The sequence below is a fragment of the Rhineura floridana genome, chromosome 8 (genome assembly GCF_030035675.1).
Source record: "Rhineura floridana isolate rRhiFlo1 chromosome 8, rRhiFlo1.hap2, whole genome shotgun sequence".
In the NCBI taxonomy this organism is placed as follows: domain Eukaryota; kingdom Metazoa; phylum Chordata; class Lepidosauria; order Squamata; family Rhineuridae; genus Rhineura; species Rhineura floridana.
The window spans coordinates 3,941,547-3,963,500 of record NC_084487.1 but is presented as its reverse complement, the minus strand read 5'-3'; the positions used below and the strand labels follow the sequence as shown (position 1 = coordinate 3,963,500).

General features: G+C 47.2%; 1 protein-coding gene and 1 long non-coding RNA gene across 4 annotated transcripts in view; one reads left to right on the top strand and one right to left on the bottom strand.

The window, feature by feature from the left end:
* Window positions 1-12,515, bottom strand: part of IRF5 (interferon regulatory factor 5) — a 59,953-nt gene extending 47,438 nt beyond the window's left edge. Inside the window, exons 1-2 of one of the 3 annotated variants that reach the window (XM_061638012.1) lie at window positions 12,046-12,130; window positions 8,910-9,131 (exon numbers count right to left, since the gene is read on the bottom strand). Coding sequence is in view for 1 of the 3 variants with exons in the window: in XM_061638011.1 (XP_061493995.1) it covers window positions 12,046-12,365 (320 nt within the window). In the remaining 2 variants the exon portion in view is untranslated. Of the gene's footprint in view, window positions 1-8,909; window positions 9,132-12,045 lie in introns of all 3 variants that reach the window. The other 2 variants (XM_061638013.1, XM_061638011.1) reach the window with 2 other exon arrangements.
* LOC133390101 (uncharacterized) lies at window positions 12,042-21,722 on the top strand. Its single transcript, XR_009764305.1, has 4 exons — window positions 12,042-12,625; window positions 12,886-12,963; window positions 16,978-17,064; window positions 21,677-21,722. It is a non-coding gene; the product is annotated as an uncharacterized LOC133390101 (long non-coding RNA).
* Window positions 21,723-21,954: the final 232 nt, after the last annotated feature.

The following is a 21,954-nucleotide window of genomic DNA, read 5'->3' as shown; positions in this document are numbered from 1 at the left end:
ATCTCTAACAAGGAATTTGCCTTTTTCACAGCTGCCGCACACTGGGTTAACATCTTCATCAAGCTCTCCACTACAACACCAAGGTCTCATTCCTAGTCAGTCACCGCCAGTTCAGACACCTTGAGGGTACATGTGAAATTAAGATTTTTTTCCCCCAACACTTGCTCACCTTAAATTGAATTTGCCATTTTACCACCCATTCAGTCAGTTTGGAGAGGTCCTTTGCAATCCCTTTTTAACAACCCTGAACAATTTAGTATCATCAGCAAATTTGCCTATCTCACTGTTCACTCCTAACTCTAGATGGTTTATGAACAAGTTAAAAAGCACAGGTCCCAATACTGATCCTTGGGGAACTCCACTTTCTACAGCCTTCCATTGGGAAAACTGTCCATTGATTCCTACTCTCTGCTTTCTGTTTCCTAGCCAGTTCCTGTTCCACAAGAGGGCACCTCCGCTTATTCCATGCTTAGCTTACTCAGGGGTCTTTGATGAAGTACCTTGTTGAAAGCTTTTTGAAAGTCCAAGTACACTACGTCAACTCGATCACCTTCATCTATATGCTTACTGACACTCTCAAAGAACTCCAATGGGTTGATGAGACAAGATTTATCCTTGCAAAAGCCACGCTGACTCTGCTTTAGCAAGGCTTGTTCTTCTATATGCTTGGTTATTTTATCGTTAATACTTTCTATCAGTTTTCCCAGGACAGACATTAAGCTAACTGGCCTGTAACTTCCGTGATCCCCCCCAGATCCCTTTTTAAAGATTGGTGTTACATTGGCCACTTTCCAGTCCTCAGATTTGGAGGTGGATCTGAGGGGCAAGTTACATACTTTTGCCAGAAGATCAGCAATCTCACGTTTGAGTTCTTTGAGAACTCTTGGGTGGATGCCATCCAGACCTTGCAATTTGTCAGTTTTTATTTTGTCTCTTAAGCCTAGAACTTCATATCTCATCACCACTATTTGCCTCAGTTCCTCAGGCTCCCTTCTTAGCCGCAAAGGTTAGTTCAGGCACAGGGATCTGCCCTATATCCTCCACTGTGAAGACAGATACAAAGAATTCATTTAGCTTCTCTGCAATCTCCTTGTCCTGCTTTAGCACACCTTTGCCTCCCTTGTCATCCAAGGGTCTAACAACCTCCCTGGATGGTCTCCTGCTTGGAATGTATTTAAATAATTTGTTGTTTTTTATGTTTTTGGCAATGGGCTCCTCAAATTCTTTTTTAGCATCCCTTATTGTCTTCTTGCATTTCTTTTGCCAGAGCTGGTGTTCCTTTTTATTCTCCTCATTTGGAAAAGACTTCCATTTTCTGAAGGAAGCCTTCTTGCCTTGAATAGCTTCTTTGACTCCGCTTGTTAGCCACGCTGGCATCCTCTTGGCCCTGGTGGTACCTTTCCTGATCTGTGGTATACATTCCAGTTGCGCTTCTGATATTGCATTTTTAAACAACTCCTAAGTGTTTTTAAGTGATTTGACCCTCTGGACTTTGCCTTTCACCTTTATTTTAACCAATCCTCTCATTTATGGGAAGTTTCCTCTTTTGAAGTGACATGCGACTGTGTTGGATTTTCTTGGCAATTGGCCACTTGCATGCATGTTTAATTTAATAGCATTATGGTCACTGCTCCCAATCAGTTTGACTACACTTACATCTCGCACCAGGTTCTGGGCCCCACTTAAGACTAAGTCCAGGGTCGCCATCCTCTGGTCAGTTCCATGACCACAGTCATTTAGGGTATCTAGAAATGTTACCTCTTTGTCATGACTGGAACACACATATGTAGCCAGTCTATGTCTGGGTAGTTGAAGTCACTCATTACTGCAACATTTCCTCTTTTGGACACTTCCTTGACTTCATTTTTCATCTCAAGATCTCCCTCAGCATTTTGATCAGAGGGACAATAGAACATCCCCAGAGCTAACTTGGGGCCCGGTATCACTACCCACAAAGATTCTGTGGAGGAGTCTGCCTCTGTTGGGTTTCTAGCTTGCTGGATTCAATGCCCTCTTTCATGTATAGAGTGACAAAACCTCCAGCACCTTGGACAACTCCTTGAAAGATCAGACTAAAACCTGGAGTGGATTTACTGCCCCACTGACATCAGAACCACCAGTCTATGCCTAGGGTTGTATCCAAAGTTGCATGAATGAAGGGACTTCCCCTTTCTCTCTCTTCTTGCTGTGCACAGCCAGCATCTGCTCTGGAAGGTCCCCCAGTCCTCTGGGGCCTATTTTGAGGGTGCACCGGGGAACAGACGGGATGTTCCATTGCACAAGCAGAAGCCTATTGTGCAAGTCGAACGGCACCACTGGATGCAAGCCCTAGTTTGCTGCACCTTCTACTCATTATTTTATTTATAAACTGTCAACTCATAAAAAGTATCATGCTGGGGTACAATAAAATCAAAAATAATAAGATACAAAACAAACACTGAATCAAATTGATTCACTAACTACAATTGGCAGATGAAAAACATTTTCAGCAGGTAAAGGAATACCTGGATTGTAGGTGCCTGTCTGATTTCAGTAACAACAGTGTGTCAAATTATTGGTGCATGATGCTAAAAACCCCAATTCCCATAGAACAGGGGCTCCACCAAGCTTCACTCAGGTATTCTGCAGCATGTCTACAAAATACAATTAAAATTCATGCAGCAACTAGTGCAGCGCATTACAAACACTACAACAGGCAGAAAAATTGTTAAGTGGTCTGCCAAGACCCTCGACACTTTTCAACTGTTCTGTGGGGGGAAACGTTTGGGAACCGCCAACACAGAAACTAAATGGTTAAGAGATAACTGTGGAACAACCAGGAGAGCTTTTCCAAATGACCGCAGTGATCTGGCTGGTGTATCCGAGTCCGCCATGCACCACTATTAATTGCTTTGGCAACCACTTGTAACTCTAAGTGCTTTACAATATTTACCATTTCACCAAGGAAGCTGACAATGTCCCTGTTTTACAGATGGGGAACGGAGGCTGGGAGACAGCAACATGCCCTGGGCATGGATCCAATGCAGAGGCAAAGCCAGCCCCAGTACACTCCTTTCCTCTTCCATTCCAAAATCTCCTTTCATTTTCTTTTCCTTGCTTACTCCTTACTTACTCCTTATCTAGGGCATCAGGGCAAGCTTCAATAAACACCTAGCAAAAGAAACATTCACTAGGTAAATGAAGACACATGGAAATGTCCCAGAGCAATGGGAAAAGTGCATGCACACCCACCCACCCACACCGTCCAAATGTACCCTTTCCTCTCCAGGGTCAATCCTTTGTTTGTGGGGGGTGGGAATTCTGTGTCAAGCAGAAAACTTCCAATCTCCAGAGCAGTTTTGCACTTTTAAAAGCAGTTCGCTTTTAAAAAATTAATCCCATGACAAATGAACGGATTGTTTATGTGACATTTTTACAAAACTTGCAAAGGCAGGTGACTTTCCTGAAGCACGGAGGATGGGACAAGAGTAACCTCCTGCCTCTTGTTTATTATTATTATTTATTAAATTTATATCTCACCCTTTCTCCCAAAAGAAGCCCAGCTAGCATGCCCATCTTTTCATTTCAGGTTCTGAAACCAAAGAGAAGCTCACCACATACCCCCACAGCTGATGGAGGAACCATGACTGGCTTTATTTTATGGGTCCCTCCAGACTGGTGGGGGTTTTTTTTGTTTGTAGGTGTATCCTGCAACACGTTACTTATTTAATAATAGCCCATTAGTGGAGGATTTATACTGGACTGTCTACACATCATTCCACTTAATTAGTAGTTTTGCAATGCTTCCCCGATATTACCAGACTGTTGCCATCCAGAAGGGCAATTATGCACTATAGCACAACAGAGGTTCGACCAAAAACAAACCCAGAAACATTTGGGGTACTAAAAAGTCACAGGATTTCAGCAGGAAGCTGAAATACAGACTGGAAGTGGAGCGGTATCTCGGCCCACCCTGAAACGTTTGCAGGTGCAAAGAGTATTGAAAGCATGATTTCATATAACCACCCTGACATCATCCTGAGCACAAATCATCATGATTGCACAGCAAAAGGGATGCCTGGAGGGGGCCTACTTCTGTCTTCACACTCCTTGGCTCCACAGACCAGCCTTCCCCAATCTGGTGCCCTCCAGATGTTTTGGACTACAATGCCCATCAGTCCCAGTTGCGCTGGCTGGAGCTAATGGAAACTGTGGTCCGAAACATCTGGAGGGTGCCAGGTTGGGCGAGACTGCAGCAGGAAGCAGTAGCCTCGTCAGTCTCAAAAGAAAGATACAAACCAGATTTATTTATTGATTTTATTATTATTTCCTCTTCTCCCAGGCATTTTAGCACGTGTTTTTAAATTGTTTTTAATTTTTTTTAAATTGTTTTAAAATTTGTATATTTGTTTTTAATGTTTTTAATTGCTGTAAACCGCCCAGAGAGCTTCGGCTATGGGGCGGTATAGAAATGTAATAAATAAATAAATTAAATAAATAAATATCCCGCCCTTCCTCCCAGCAGGAGCCCAGGGCAGCAAATAACAGGTGAGGCAAATAACGTAAGCTGCCACCATTTCACCTTCTTCCCTTATGTAAGGGTCCTCTCATTCATTACAAGAGGCTCTGGGCAAAGCCCGCCCCACACTTTGGTTGATCGTAACTTGGTTGTGTGGTTGTAACTTGAACAAACACTCCTGAAATCGGCGCAGTTATCTTCTCTCCAAACCAAGGCTTACCTCCTTTCTTTCCCGCCCTCTCCCCAAAGTTTCATTCTAAGCATCATAAAAAATTTTAAAAGTTTAAATAGATAAACATCTCCCAGTGATGGCTCAGGAATCCTTTGCCAGTAATCTCTACTCCCTGGGGGCAGGAGGGCACTATGCTGGAAGATGACCTTTTCCAAGTCAGCTTCCAGCCCCAAACCTGCAGGATGCCATTTCAGAAGCAAAGCAGCTAAACCGGCTGGAGGCCTTCCTCAACAGCCCTGTCAGGTCTCGGCACCGGTGAGTCAGCCAGGCGCTGGCTTCCAGCTGTGTCAGTGGTCCTTGTCCGGGGATAGCATGACGAGAAGTCAGAATGGGTGGGCTGAAAACTTTCACTGCTTTCTACTGAAGGGAGGGGTGTGGAACCTCTGGCCGAGGGGCCAAATGTGGCCCTCCAGGGCTTTATCTGGCCCTGCTTTGCACCCTCCTCAAATGCTTTTGCTTTGCTTGCATGTGTCCTTGAACTGTAATAAATGCCTCCTGCTTGCCTGGAGATGTGTGTGCATGCAAACCTCTGGCTTCGGTGCAGCTGGTGTGCAGTCTACTGGTCAAAGGTAAGATTCACATCTGTTGCTCTGCCCACTTTTGCTGCTCACCCCACCCACCACTGGAATGTGTCACTCAGAAGACTGTCCACAAGGGAATATGGCCCTCAGGCTGAAAAAGAAGAGATCCCTAGCGCACGATGGACTCCAAGAACAGTTATACATCAAGGCAGTGCAAAAATAGCAATCTGTATATTTGCATTTGCCAAGCCTGCCGTTTTACACACATTCTGCATTGGTCCCAGGCTATAGTCTGAAGGCACATGAGGCCAGCTCAGGTCTGGTCAGTGCCTGGATGGGAGACCGCCTGGGAACCATATGTAAGCTGCCTTGGGTTTCTATGATGAAAAGAAAGGCGGAGTATAAATGTAATAAATAAATAAAAAATAAATAATAGCGTACTGTCAGATAATTATGTATCTTTGATAGAGCTTTAAGCAAAAATGGAAATGGGCTGCCTTCAAGTCGATCCCGACTTATGGCTACCCTATGAATAGGGATTTCATGGTAAGCGGTATTCAGAGAGGGTTTACCATTACCTCCCTCTGAGGCTAGTCCTCCCCAGCTGGCTAGGGCCTGCTCAGCTTGCCACAGCTGCACAAGCCAGCCCCTTCCTTGTCTGCAACTGCCAGCTGAGGGGCAACTAGGCTCCTTGGGACTCTGCAGCTTGCCCACAACTGCACAGGTGGCAGGGCACATAACCCCTGAGCCACCCACTGTGGGGGGATCTTTAGCTGGCCTTTGACACCCAGGAGACACAAGCAGGGATTTGAACTCACAGACTCTGGACTCCCAGCCAGGCTCTCCTCCCCATTGTGCTATACCAGCTGTATTGCTTTTAAGCAAAATAAAAGTGCAATCTTGGCTTTTGAAACCATTCCGGATGTGCTGTACAGCTCAGGGAAAGGGCCACAGTTTAGTGGCAGCGCATCTGGTTTGCATGCAGACGGTCCCAGGTTCAATCCCCAAAGGTATCTACAGGTAGGGTTAGGATAGACCCCATCACACCTGAAACCCTGGAGAGAAGCTGCCGCAAGTCACGGTGTGGACAGGACTGAGCTAGATGTACCCAGGTCTGACTCAGTAGAATACAACTCCTTATGATCTTATTGCAAGATACCAGAAAAACATAAGCCTGGTTCAGAAGTATCCCTCACCCACCGGACTGATACGCTAGAGGGGTGCAGGGCTGCAGCAACTGCCTCCATCCCAACATCCTACACGCCAAGCAGCCCTGTCTCTGGTGTCTTCACACACAGCACAAAGGTCTGTGCAGAGGCATCCATTAATTTTTTAAATTAATGTCCCTCCTGTCCAAGAGTTGGCAGAAGGCCCATGCATCAGGCAGAAGCAATTTTTTATTGTTTATTTTCTAACTCACCCTTCTTTCCAAAGTATTTCAATGCACAGGTGGTTCGGAGGCACAATATTTCAAGCAAACATCATAGAATCATTCGGCTGCCAGAGACCATCATGTCCTCAAGCCCAGCATCACCTGCCACCACCGTGTATCAACACAACCTCACATTATTCCACACAATCCGGACAGCAGACCTCGACCCCTTTTACTGGAGATTAGACTTCCTCCTTTCGTTGGAATCGAACTCCGGCCGTGAGCAGAGCTTCGGCTGCGTTACTGCCGCTTACCACTCTGCGCCACGGAGGATCTTTCACATTGATTGGCTCCAATCAGTAGGAAAGGACAAGGAAACGTGTTAGAAGACTCTTCTCAGTGGCCACCACAATCCCCTTTCATGCTGATTGGCTCATAGGATGCTGGAGACATAGGGACCCTGCTCCCCCAAAAGTAAGGGATCTTAAGAGCCCCCATGACCTTGGATGACTACACCCCTGGACACAAGCAAAAAGCAGATGGGAACTAGTAGCACCACAACAAGGCAGAATCAGGTCTTGAGTGAGCAAGCTTGGCTGCATGCCACAACAGATAACCAGCTGATCCAGTTGGAGAGAAGGAAATTCTTCCCTTAACTTCCCAAACAGGGGAACTGACCACTAAATCGTTTTGACCAGAGGGCCTCATTCACCCTCAGCCCCCCCCCCCCCGCTCCCAGGGGATGTTGGGCACGGTCAGGTTGCACGGGCAAACAGCATCCCCTTCTCAGTTAATCCATACAGACCAACCAAGGAGGGTCCCTTCCCAGCTCATCAAAACGAATGATCTAATGAACCAGGGGTGGGGTGCTATTTGCATCCTCATCAGATCGCTGGGCTTGGCAGAGAGATCTCCACCCACCCATGTACTGGGTCTACTTTTCATTCGTGCCACCTCCGCCAAAATTAGACTTCAAGGGGAAAAGAGAAACATTTGCAGCGGGGGGGGAATTAGGCCCCCAAGCTACGGCTTAGTCACCCCTGGTTTCGACCCAGAATCCTGCAATGAATGTCTTTAAAAAGAGGCATGTCAGGTTTCAGCAAAGGGACACTAAAGCTTTTGGGGGGTGGCAGGTTTTGAGCAAGTCTTAAAGGCAGCTGGTCAGTCTGCTCTGTGACTCTCCCAGTGGACTGTGTTAAAAGGAGGGAGTGGCTCACCTGTATCTCACAGCTCTGGCACCAAGATCAGTCCTGGAGGTCAAACTCTTCAAGGAAACCGATCAGGACACCCTCAGTTCACATGGGGGAAGGAGAGGACCAGTTTAGTGACTCAGCAAGGGGCAAGAGCTCTGTACATGCTCTTTGTTGTCTGGGACTCAGCCCTGGCTATTTAATTCTAGGTCTTATCCCAGTTTAAATTAAGCCCTTCCAGACTATAATATATAGCCCAGCTATTGCAATATAAAGACCATCTAAAAATAAAACGTGCTGGTGGGTTTACATCCAAATTATGTTTGTTGTTGTTATGTGCCTCCAAGTCGACCATGACTTATGGCGACTCTATGAATCAGTGACCTCAAAGAGCATCTGTCATGAACCGCCCTGTCCAGATCTTGTAAGTTCGGGTCTGTGGCTTCCTTTATGAAATCAATCCATCTCTTGTTTGGCCTTCCTCTTTTTCTACTCCCTTCTGTTTTTCCCAGCATAATTATTGTCTTTTCTAGTGAATCCTGTCTTCTCATTATGTGTCCAAAGTATGATAACCTCAGTTTCATCATTTTAGCTTCTAATTATATAGCAGTACCAAATAGTCTTGAGATTTTTGGAAAGGGGTAAAAATGCATGCCTGGCCACAAAACAAACAAACACACAAAAAACCACAACACAAATATGGCATCACAATAAGATTGTGGACATACATCTCCTTTGAATCTAAATTATTCGCTCACCCATCCCAAGAAGAGGTTGCTGTTGTATCTCTGCACAGTTCATCACTCTGATCTTGCCCCCTTCCAAACCTCCTCTACCTGGACACCTCTTCATGGGGGTAATTGCATCTTCAATCACTCCTGATGCAGAGACAGCAGGCTTTCCTATCCTCAGAGAAAGCCCAATGTGACTCTGTGTGGGCCTCCTTCCAAATAGGAGAGGCAAGCCCAGAACAGGGACTCATGGAAAAACATAACAGGAAAAAGATTCCTCTAAAAGCAGGCAATTCTTCCGCTTTATAGCAAAAACATTTTGAGAGCAAACAAGCCTCCAATCTTATTTCAGAAAAGGAACATACCTTAGCAAAGAGACATTTGAGATATACTTCCCCTCCAGTCCTACTACAGTTCAGTGACTGGTGAACAGGCAAGGATCTCCCTCCATATCCCTTGATCTAAGTTACAACAAGACTTTCCATCAGCCCTGTGGTCCTCGTCTTCCCATTTTGCTGTCAGCTGCAAGAGAGTTTCTCTTCTGCTATTCCAAATTGCCCCTCCCTTTTTGCATCTCATTATTGGCCCTGCATTAAAAAAAGAAAAGAACCCACTCACTTCTTCTTCCTGTCCACATCTGCAAATCTAAATAGCTTGAGCAAAAACATCCACTGTAGTATTAACTGTTGGGGTGGGGGGACAAATTCATTTCAGCCTAACCACCTCACAGGGTTGTTGTGAGGATAAAATGGGGAGGGGGAGGAACCATGTATACCACCTTGAGCTCCTTGAATGAAAAAGGTAGTACTGTATATAAATGTAAGAAATACATTTAAAAAAATTTAAAGACGACCCTAATGCAATTCATGCTTTGTGAAACAACAAACTGAAACACAGCCATCCTGCAACGTTTGCGTTTCTCCAAATGTGACAGTGCAATTTTCCAGCCCAGGAATGTGTACCAATATTAGGGTAATATGCACATGGTAGAGTAAAATGTGCATAACGATGCACATAGCCATGAAAATAACATACAAACAAGCATTATATTATGAATGATTGCTTGCAGAAATGTGTATGTTAAGAAAAATTAGCACTAAAATGTTGTTCAATTTGCACAAGGACTTTTCTTTAAAAAAAGATTGAAAGCTGATGTGGAAATGTGGAGAACTGAAGATTAGAAAAAATAAGAAACCAAAACTGGACCAGTTCACCCATCCCAAGCATTCAATCCTGCACAGCACAGGATCACATCAAGACATGATGGAGTCCAGTACCCTGTTGACAACAATAACTAGCCACACGCCTTTGGCAAGCCCACAAGCAAGGAATGAAGGCAAGAGCTCCCCCCCAGATCCCCCTACAACTAACATCCAGAGGTACACTACCCTTGAACATGGGTTCCACAACTAACAGTTGTCAGTAGTCTTATCCTCCCTTAATTTGTCTAATCCTCTTTAAAGCCATATAAACTAGTGGCCACCGCCTGACCACGTGGCTGTGAACTCCACAAATCCATTATATGACGCATGAAGGTCCAGTTGGACCCAGCGCACGACGGCATGGATACGTGGTCCAAACGGACAAAAGGCATGCAGAACATTCATCTTCCATCCTTTGCCCCTAGTTGGCCAGTTAACTGGGCCTGGATTATCAAAACTGGTAAAACAATTGACTGAAACCACAAGTGATTCCCCCCCTTTCCAAAGTTTGCCTTTCCAGCTTTTAAGAGATAAGACTCCTTTGCTCTTGTCTAAATCTCCAGATTAAGCACGAGGTAGACTGGATCAAGAAATCGATAATTATTAACACACACACACCACAAAGAGAGGCACTGGGGTGTGAAGCAGCAGGTAGATGAGAGCAGATTTAGCCTAGTTTTCGGGCCCAACTGATAACTGAATTTGAGACAGGAGCTCCAGAGCCCATTCCAGGTCTATTTACAGTGGCTTGGCCAATCCCTCCCTCTGCCTGTTTCCCATCCATAAAACAGGAATCCTACTGACCTGCCTTCCAAGGGGGGCTGTTTAAGAGCTAATAATACAACTGTTCTGAAGCACTTTGCATCTTAAAAGCATCACATGCACTACTATTTTATATATATATATATATATAACTACTCAGAGGGCCCCCCAGACTGAAAAACAGAAAACAATATATGCTTACAGATAATTTAAAAAAACACAATCTCGATCCCGAGGTGAACTTGCTCCTGCTGCTACATATTCATTTATTTTTAAAAGGTTAGCTTACCACCCTACCACAAACCAGATCTCAGGGAGGTTTACAGAAATTCAAACAGGAACCAGATAAAATAATCGGCCAACATCACCGCGGCAGACCAAGACCCAGAATACAATACTTAAAATGCCTGCGAAAAGAAGCAAGGCTCTGGCTTCTAAACATCGGGATGTTGGCGCCTTTTTAACTTCTGCTTCGAAATCACAGGGAAAGCCATTGCAAAGCAAAAACTCTTCTGCGCAGCTGAGAGAACAGAAAAGCCAGATGGTGCCAGCCAGGACACCCCACAAGAGGCCAAAGCCCTTTAATTCACAGTGGGGCCTGGATCTGGCCAGGGACCACTGGAAAGGCCGTCTGGGAAGGGAGGCCAGGGTCCCCCCCCCAATCCATCCCGCAGCCCAGGAATCCTTCCTTTGCCTCTTAGACTGACAGGGTCTTTCTGAACTGCCTGCCCCGAAAATGCCTCGGAACGGCTCAGGATGCTGCGCAATCGCCCTTCGGACACTTCAGGAGCCCAGTTAGACCCGAAGGGCCCCTCTCCCCCCTTCTCCCCTGCTCTCACATCCTCAGTCCTGTGCTCTCCTGGTGGTGGTGGTGGTGGTGGGTTGGTTAATCAATCAGTCACTCAATCAATCTCTTTTTACCTTTGTCTCGCGACGATTTACAAACGGACCATAAAAACAGCTAACAAACCCTTTTCCAAACAGCCTCACCTCGGAGCTCCATCCAGCTCACCAAAGGGGGAGAGGGGAGATGTTTTAAAGATTGTAGGCGGTGATCCGACTGGTCACTTTCATCTTGGGGAAAGTCCCCTTGAACTCGGGGCTTCCTCCAGAGGAGGCCCGACACAGCGACGAGGTTGACGCGACGGCAGGATGCGCTTTGCTATTTATCTATTTATTACATTTATATACCAACCCCATAGCCGAAGCTCTCTGGGCGGTTTACAGCAATTGCTCCGAACTACTCGGACGCGCGCCTTGCTTTCGCTCGCTCCGGGGCGCACCAGCCGGGGGGCCGCGGCTCGAAGGCAGCTGAGTTCCCCGCAAAAGAGGCCGCTCTCACGGCAAAGCCCGCCGCCCTCGAGGAGCCGCAGCCCGGGGGATATTTTAAGAAAACCATTGCACGGGAAATCGCTTCTCAATCATCGACGCGTCGTGGCATGAGGGGGAAAGGGGGCCGTCGGGAGGGGTGGAGGGGCCACGATTATCCCGCCGCCCCCAAGCCCAGGGGCCCGATCCGAAGAGGCGAGACGCCCACCTGAGCAAGGAGAACCTTGGAGCCGTCGGGGGAGGAAGCAGGTCTCCCCTCGCTGCGGCAGCGGCGGCCGAGAGGGGCACAGGGGGCCAGGCGCTGTCCAGGCCGCGGGGAAGCCCCTGCCTCGTCCTCTTCGGGGGCTGCCCTCTCGAGAGAGGCTCCGAGCCGCCGCTAGCCAAGCGAGCCCCGCCGCTCAGCTCCGAGCCGCCGCGCAGCTTCCGCGGGGAGGAGCCGGCCCGCCCCCGACGGCCCGCGGGAGACCAAGCAGGTGCCTCCCTTCCGGGCCGTTGCCAGCCCGGGACGCCCCAGGGCTGCTGTGGCATGCGCTGCTGCTGCCAAACCGGGAAGGAGAGCTGGCCCCCTCGACGGGCCCCCCACCTGGGAGGGGCCGCCTCCCGGCCGAGAACAAGGAGACAGCCGCTTACCTGGCCGGGCGGCGCTCACCTGGACTAGGCCACGCCCCTCGGGCCCTGCTGCTCACACCTACCGACGCACGCTGCCCTGCGAAGGAACGCCTGGGCAGACCCACGTGCTGCCTCCTCTGGAGAGACCTTCCTCGGCTGCAGCTCTTCCCAGCTCCAAGGTGCGCTCCTCCGGGCCCCTTCGCTGGTTGTTGCCCAAACCCACCAGCTCCTTGCCCACCCGTGCCCAGATCTAGACCTCTTGGGGGCTAGCTGTGCTCATGCCATCCTCGCCGGCATCCTTTTTTAAGGGTGAGAGCCCGCTATTCCCCCTCCCATTTTGGTCTTTGACAGTTCAAGTATTTAGTTTTGAAAGGCCCAACTCTTTTTGCTGAATTTATACTTCTGCCCTTGCAGCAACCTCTTTCCTTGCTTTTTACAGGTTTAACGTTTTGTTCTGTTTGTCTAATTGTGCATCACGCCTTCGTATCCCACCCTGGCATCTCAGGATGAAAAGCTGGTAAGAAATCCTAGAAATACATTTTTTTTTATTAGATTTTTTAAACCGCCCTATAGCTTTCTAGCTCTCAGGGCGGTGTACAAAAGGTAAAAACAGATTAAAATACAGTAAACATGATAACAATACACTGTAAAATATAGAAACAAAATCAAGACAAAGACAAATTAAAATTAAATTAAATTAAAATGCCTGGGCAAAGAGGTAGGTCTTTACCTGGCGCCGAAAAGATAATAAAGAAGGCACCAGGCGTATCTCATCAGAGGTCTTCTTTCCTCACCTGCTTAAATCCAGCCCTGTTTGGGCTCTTGCCTAGTTGGGCAGTTTTGCCAACTTCGTCTGTGCCTGGCTTTCCCTTGAACCAGGCTGTATGTCTCCCCTCTGGAAATGGACTGCCTTCAAGTCAACTTATGGCTACCCTATGAATAGGGCTTTCATGTTAAGCGGTATTCAGAGGGGGTTTACCATTGCCTCCCTCTGAGGCTAGTCCTCCCCAGCTGGCTAGGGCCTGCTCAGCTTGGCACCGCTGCACAAGCCAGCCCCTTCCTTGTCCGCAACTGCCAGCTGGGGGGCAACTGAGCTCCTTGGGACTAGGCAGCTTGCCCACGGCTGCACAGGTGGCAGGGCACGTAATCCCTGAGTCACTCACAGTGGGGTGATCTTTAGCTGGCCCTTGACACCCAGGAGACACAAGTGGGGATTTGAACTCACAGACTGTGGACTCCCAGCCAGGCTCTCCTCCCCACTGTGCTATACCAGCTGTGTCTCCCCAATAGCCAATGGCAGCTGGGCACTCTGCAGATCTCTGCCAGCCTCTCTTTTGCCAAGCAAAATTAGCGAGGTGTGATTTATCCCTGTGCATGTCCTTTGTCTTCCAAACATTGTTGTTGTTGTTATGTGCCTGCAAGTCGACTACGACTTATGGCGACCCTATGAATCAGTGACCTCCAAGAGCATCTGTCCTGAACCCCCCTGCTCAGGTCTTGTAAGTCTTGTAAGCTCACACCAAGTACTGTAATGTGATGCGTTCCATTTCTTGCTTGACAATTTCTAACTTTCCCTGGTTCATGCTTCTCATATTCCATGTTCCTATTGTGTGCGTCGTACAACTCCGGACTCTCCTTTCGCATCTGTGCGCATCAGCCTCTGGGCTTCCTTTCGGCTTTGATCCAGCTGCGTCATTAGTCACAGCGCTACTCGTACTTGTCCTTTGTTCTTCCCCAGTAGCTTGGTGAGTGCCTTCTGACCTGGGGGTCTCATCTTCCAGCACTATCTTGTGTTGCATTTTGGATACTCTGTTCGTAGGGTTTTCATGGTAAGAGATATTCAAAGGTGGTTTACCATTGCCTTCCTTTGAGTTTGGATGCATCTTAGTCTGGTGTCTCAGCTTTGACCATTCCGCCTTGGGTGCCCCTGCTAGGAGTCTAGCCTCTTGGTCTAGACTCCTGACGGCATTGCTCTCAGCTCCTTCAACACACTCAAACCCCCTCACCACGTTAAGGTGTGCATCTGAAGAGGAGGCTTCCAAACATTACTTCCTCATTATTACTGTTTCATCAAAGCAAAGAAGGTCCTTGCATCATCATCATCATCCTCGTCATTATTACCATCAACACATGGCAGGAGAGGTCCTTGCCCTGAGGAGCCTCCAGTATCCAGCAGCCAGCCCTGTGTTGCAAATCTTTTGGCCTCTTGGACACTTGACAAAAGTGACCCAGCAGATCATTTAATCCAGGATCCAAAACAAAATCCGGGACTGTCCAAAGATAGTGACACCATCAGATGGACAATCCATTGACACCCCCCTCCCACAGGCCACCATGGGGCACATTGCAAGTAGTGCTCTTGCACAAAACTTCTCATGAGCCCGGTCTGTTTGCCCCCCCTTTCCCCACAATGCTGCTTACCATGCCAGCCCCAATCTTACTCTGCCTCTACGTGCCACACGGCAGTTGGGATAACTGCCTGAAGCGTCTCCAAGCTGTTCTCAAAAGGCCAGTTATTTCACAATTCTTCCGTCATACCCTTGCACTTACTCTCTTGTAAGCATTTGGGTGGGGTGGGGAATATTGCCCTTTCTTTTGGTTTTGGTGCAGCTAATTGCACCCCCCAGCGAGGCGCCTACGTTGGCATCTTTTTGGTGCCAGGTAACAAAAAAAAGTACCTTGTTGTCTGCAGGCTCTTGACAGACTAAGATGGTATTGCTTGTTATTAACCTGCTGCCAAAGTTTTATGTTGCTGTTAAGGGTTTTGGGGGTATTTTTTGTCTCTGTTGTATGGTATAATACATTTACTTGTTTATTTACATTTTATTGCTTGGAGACCTTTGGGTAACAAGCTTCGGCTATGGGGCGGTATACAAATGTAATAAATAATAATAATAATAATAACTACAGCTTTCCTCTTCCAGCGCACAATGGCTTGTTTGAGAGTGTCCAAATGTCCCACCATTGGAACACACTGAGTGCCTGTTCTCACAACCACTTCAGCCCATATTAGCAGCAGCCAATACCTTGCCCATGTTGACTTCTGGCCTGTCGTGAGCATTGTCTCTGGTTTAGATACCTTGTGACTGACATCATTTGTGCCGAATCTCCAGAAGTCCCACTCCAGAAGCTTAGGAGGAAGAGCCAAGTTCCCTGGGCACAAAATGGATGGCTTGACTATTTCTCAGCTAGACATCGCCAGAATCCTCCAGAACCCTTTGCCAGCATCATCGGGGATTCCCCTAGAAAGGTGTCACTGTTGTGACTAAGGCTGAGAACACACCAGTCGCCCAAACAAAAATGTTTCCATTAGCCACGCCTGGAGGGGGAACGGGTTGATCTGCCGATCAGTGGCGAAATCTCTTTGAAGCTGAGTTTCTTTTTCAAAAAAACACACACTCAAGCCAGGTATTACAGTAAAAAAGGGCAGGGTTTGACTAGCACCCTGTGCCCCCGTTTTCAGAAGAACTGGCAGAGCAGTGAGTGTGTTTCTACCTTAAGAGTTTCTGAAACACAGCAAAGCAATGTGCAATAGCTAAGCCGACTGATCAGCAAAACTCCTGATGTCACTGATAATTGGAGGAAGATGTCTTATCATGCCACCAGTGATTTCCCCTTCCTTGTAGCAGGCACATTTCTCCACCCAACCCACAGAGCAATTCTGTTTTTGTTAACCGCCCAGAGAGCTTTGGCTACGGGGCGGTATAGAAATGTAAATAAATAAATAAATATTATGGTAGCACCCTCTGAAATTTAAGAAGTTTTGGAGTGTTTTTAATGTTTCATTTGCCGTCCTGGGCTCCTTCTGGGAGGAAGGACAGGACATAAATTTAAGAAATACATTAACAACAAACAACAACAATAATAATGAGCAGGACAAGAAAATACTGGTAACATAGGGCACAAAGACTGGTAACATATATTCAGAGGGCACAAACCCTGCTGTCTCCACTTAACAGAGTCTTTCATTTTTAGTACTTGGATTTGGAACGGAAACTGTTCTAGTTATCCTAATACACTGGTTGCCAGTTGTATACCGGGCCCAATTCAAGGTGTTGGTTTTAACCTTTAAAACTCTATACGGTTCCGGCCCAGTTTATCTGAAGGAGCGCCTCCAGTATCACCAAATATGCCGCCAAACAAGATCAGCCTCACAGGACCTTCTCTCGGTCCCACCGACTAAGACAGCTAGGTTGGTGCGGACCAGGGAGAGGGCTTTTTCGATCGTGGCCCCCACCCTCTGGAACTTACTTCCCTTTGACCTTCGGCATGCCCCCTCCCTACTGACTTTTCGCCGAGCCTTGAAGACCTGGCTCTTCAGGCAGGCCTATGGGATCTCTGGGGTGGGTTAGGTTTTACACTGTATTAATGTAAGATGGTCTTCAGATGAGATGTTATGATATTAATAATGTGATGATTGTGTATATGAGCAGATTGTATTTTATATTGTACGTCGCCCAGAGTGTCCGTTCGGTTGGACAGATGGGCGTCTGCTAAATAAAATTTTATTATTATTATTATTATAATGCAGGCCTGGAGAACCTTTTTCAACTTGAGGGCCGCATTCCCTTCTGGACAACCTCCAAAGGGCCACATGCCAGTGGCTCCAGAGGCAAAAGTGAGTGGGGTGATGTGATGCGTCCTTCCCTGGCTCTCCCTGTCAGGTTCCTACCTGCGCGTGGCTACTGCCTGTCACTAGGCACCACCAGGGACTCCACCAGTCCGGACCGCTCTCTCTTATGGTTTCTCTCCCCGCTCTAGCACAGATCTCAACAGATCCCCCTGCTAGGCAACCACCAGTCACGTCCCAATACTAGTATTCCCAGAGACTCTGAATACTGGTATTGTTACTCTCTTCACCGCTGCCACCATTTGTTACAGTTCCCCTTCAGCCTTGGTCATTACCTTACCCTCCCTTCTGGTCTGTGAAACCCCAGCCAAGGATCAGGCCTTTGGTAAACCAAATTAAGTATTTATTACAGATAACAAAGCTAACAAGATTAACAAGATTTCTTCTTAAGGCACATAAGCATATGGTTTTACTCAATACTAATCTGAACTCCACCCCCCTCCTTCTTCACTCTCTCCTGGCAAACAACTCTCTAAACCCCACCAAGCAATCCACTCTTTCTCTTCTCCCCCCCAGATTCCACTCTCACTCTTCCTTTTATACGTTCAGCCATTTTAAACACTCAGCCAATCATCTCGCATTCTACTGCCCATTCACTCCCCGTCTTTCACTCCACTTACCATGTATCTTCTAAAACAACAACACTTACCATATATACATTAATATAGGAACATCACAGGTGACCCATGTGAATTTTAGGCTTGTTTCTACGCACTCTCTCCCACCCCTCTCAGTCCTCCATCTAGGCACACAAGAGTCATGGTTAAAGGTCAAGGCCATATTTCAGCCAGGGGTGAAGTAAGGGCAGGCAGGGTTCCGGCCTGGGGGAGAGTGTGTGACTGGGGAGGGGTTACAGCCTGGTGAGAGTCCCGAAGGGCAGACAGACACAGAGGCTTGCAGGGCTGCATTTGACTCCCGGGGCTGAAGTTCCCCATCCCCGCCCTAATGGATTACTCACACCAGGGGAAATGTGACCATGTGAATTTGCCAGACCCTCTCAGCAGCTTTTGACGCCATCCGTCCTGATATCCTTCCGTATTGGCCATCTGGAGCAGCTTTTGTAGGCAGTGCGCTTCAGTGCTTCCTTTCTTACTTACCTCGATGCTTGCTTCCAGAAGGTGGTAACTGGAAATGAGGGTGAGGATGATTTTAATTTATTACCTACCCTTTACCCTGAGGTTCCAGGGTGAGTTGCAACAATTTAAAATACATCCCTAAACACAAAATAAACTGCTTACAATCACAATATCATGGGTCCTAAAAATAAACATTGCCTGTGTCAAAGGCCAGGGTAAAGAGGTGCATCTTCAGCAATCGCCAGAAACTGGAAAATTAAGGTGCCAGTCACACTTCTGTGGAGAGGGAGTTCCATAATTTAGGGGCTGCTGCTACAGAGAATGCCCTCTCCTGGGCTACCTCCCCCCAACTTCTGAGGGTGGCCAGAGCCGGAAGACTGCAAGGGTAGCAGCACTACCGCCACAAGCATTGGCTGAAATAGGCCCAGCTGCTTTATGGATTAGCACACTGCGTGCACATGCCTGCCATCACCCAAGATGGTGGGAGGCGTGTTGACACATGCAGCATGCTGACACAGCGTCACAGTGCCACAAGAAGTTGTGTTGCCAGCCCATATCCGTGGCAGGAGGTGCCTGGGAGGATGGCTGCTGCTCTGAAATCCATGTCAGTATGTGAGCTACATGCACCCAGCCCCAGTAGCAGGGCCCCCTCTCAGCACTAGGGCCCCTCGGCCAGTCCCCAACCTGGCCACCTGCTGGCACCGGGCCTGAGGGTGATGGAACTACCAAGAGGGGCCCCCTCTGCTGTTCTTAACACCCAAAGGGTCTATAGGGAAGGAGGCGGTCTCTCAGATATTTAGAGTCTGAGTTATTTAGGACTTTAAACACTAACACTAAATGGAGCCCCAGACAGTAATCTGGCTGCTGCATTTTGGACCAGTTGAAGTTTCCCAGTTGTCTTCAAAGGCAGCTCCATATAGAACACATTGCAATAATCCAATCTGGAAGTTACCAGAGCATGGTGTACGGTGGCTAAGTCATTTCTGTCCAGATGCATGTAGCTGGAAAAAGGCATTCCTGGCCACTGGGGCCACCTGAGCTTGCAGTGACAGTGTTGAATCCAGGAGCACCTCTAAACCTCTCCTGCCATGGGAGTGCAACCCCATCTAGAACAGGCCCTCTCCCCACCTCCTGGGTGTGAGAATGTGGGACATAGAACACCTGAGAGTTTTCAGGACTTGGCCTCAACCACCGCCTCTAAGCACTGGTCCATCACCTAAACCGTTTCTCCTGATTCAGATGGAACAGAGAGATAGAGCTGACTAGTGCTCTGGCCCATGTTGTGGGGTTCTGTTGGGTTTGATTTTGTCTCCCATGTTGTCTAGCGTAACTTGGCCACAGTGATCCATGCCCTAGTAAACTCCAGGCTTGACTACTGCAATGCTCTGTACATGGGGCTACCCTTGAAGATGGCTCAGAGATTGCAGTTAGTGCAGAATTCAGCTGTGAGAGTGTTAACTGGTGCAGCAGTGTGAGACTACATAATAATGGTGCTGAAATAACTGCAATGGCTGCCTATTCACAACGGAGCCCAATTCTTAGTGTTGGATTATAAAGCCTTAAACAGCTTGGGACTCAGTTAGCTGAAGGTATGCCTCCCCCTATACTGCCCTGCCCATGGCTTGAGATCTAACAGAAAGGCCCATCTGGCCATACCTTATGACCAGAACTTGGAACAGGGCCTTATTGGGAGTGGTGCCCCAACTGTAGAATACTTTCCCCCAGAAGGTTATGCTGGCACCGACAATGATGAACTTTTAGAAACTTATTGTTTGTCAGGCCTTTTGAAGTTCAGTCTGCTGATTAAGATTTTATTTCTTTATTTACAAACGGGCGAACATTTGCATTAGATTTTGAGTTGTCTTTGGATGGGTTGGATTATGTTATGTAATACGTTTGTTGTGGCCCACCCTGTTACTGATCTGGTGAAGTAAAATAAATAAATAAACATGAACCACGTATGCTACCTTGAGCTCCTTGGATAAAACCTCCTTGGATATATATGCAACAACAACATTTGTTTGATTTTTATCCCCCTCCCAAAGGAGCGCAGCGTGGCCATACAACATTATTAATTGCACAACATAATTAAAACACTATTCAAAACAACTAAAGACACATTTTCAGTATTTGTGAAACTATTGAGTGTCGTCATCTGGAGACTTGGAGTAAGGAGTCATTAGTATACTCATGACACCTAGTTCTGCATCTTCTTTTCATCTGATGTCAGGCAAGGCGACAGAAAGGCTGAATCAATAATAGACTGCATGAGCGCTGATCAATGGGGAGGAGAAGATGAAAGTACTGTTGGTGGGTGGGTGGTCTGGTGAACCGGGCAGGTGTAGTGACCAGCCTGTTCTGGATGGGGGTGGTATGGTGCTCGCTCTGAAGAATCAGGCTTGTAGATTTGGCAACACGCTGTACATAAGCGGCATCTGTGGCATGTATCACCTTCCAGTAACTCAGACTGATGCTTTTCTTTATTCAAGAGAGAGACTGATCACGACCGTCATCCATGCTCTGTTAATATGGAGTGCAGACCAGTGCAATGAGCTGAATGTGGGGCTACCCTTGAAGACTTAGAATCATAGAACAGTAGAGTTGGCAGGGACCTCTAAGGCCATCCAGTCTGACCCCCTGCCCAATGCAGAAATCCAAGCATCCCCAACAGGTGGCTGTGCAGCTGCCTCTTGAAGGCCTCCAGTGTTGCAGAGCCCACCACCTCCCTAGGTCATGGGTTCCATTGTCATACCGCTCTAACACTTCAGGGAGTCCAAAGTACTTCTACCAGGTTGTTGCCTGGGGTGGGCCACATTTTTATTAATTATTATTGTTGTTGTTGATATAGGGCCATCAATGCACATGGCACTGTACAGAAAAAAAATGAATAAAAACATGTCCCTACCACAAAGGCACACAATCTAACTAAAACTAAAAGGGGAACATGGAAGGAAGGAAAAGAACTAAAACAGGTAAGGATCAAGACAAACACGTCAGGTTCACGTACTTTGGATATGCAAAATTATAAAGGTAAAACCTAGACCGAGATTCAAAGACTTTGGGGAAAAAGACAAGTTTTAAGCTGAGATTTAAAAACAGTAATGGAAGGAGCAAATGTAGTAAAATGTGTGTTTTATTATTACATTTATACATCCACTTTTTCTCCAAGGAACTCATGGTGGTGTACTGGTTCTCACCCTCCTATTTTTACAAATGACAACCCTCTACTTAAAGGGCTGTCAGTCCTCTATTTAAAAAAGCCCTTTATCTGAAGAGCTTATCTGGTTCAGTTTTGGCTTACAGAGAAAGACAAGATGGCCTTGAAGTTGCCCACCAACTGTTAGCACCTAGAGAGCAGACTGAACAAATGCCCCAAGTTCTCTCCACTGTTTACATTATAGTAATTATTTCTACATCTGCATCTATACATATCAATTAGCACATGCAAATATTTAATGCAAATATGTACCTTCTTTTGTCCATGTTTTCAGTGACATGTTTCCCATTTTTATTTGGCAATGCAGAAATGGCCACCCTCCGCAGCCAGGTATGATGCACCTTGACTTGGGGGAGGAGCACCAGGTAAAAATGTTTGCTGGCTTTAGAAAAGGTGATGGGGGGGGGGAAGGCATATGTGTGTGTCAGTCAAAGTCAAAATGCTAAGGAAGAGTTTCAACTTCAACTCTGTGATGTGTTGGATTTTCCCCACTCTTACTTGGGAGTAAATCCCATTGCATCTGGAAGATGTATAGGATCGTGGCTGCAGATGGGAAGATGATTACCAGTGGGGTGGTGTTGGAGG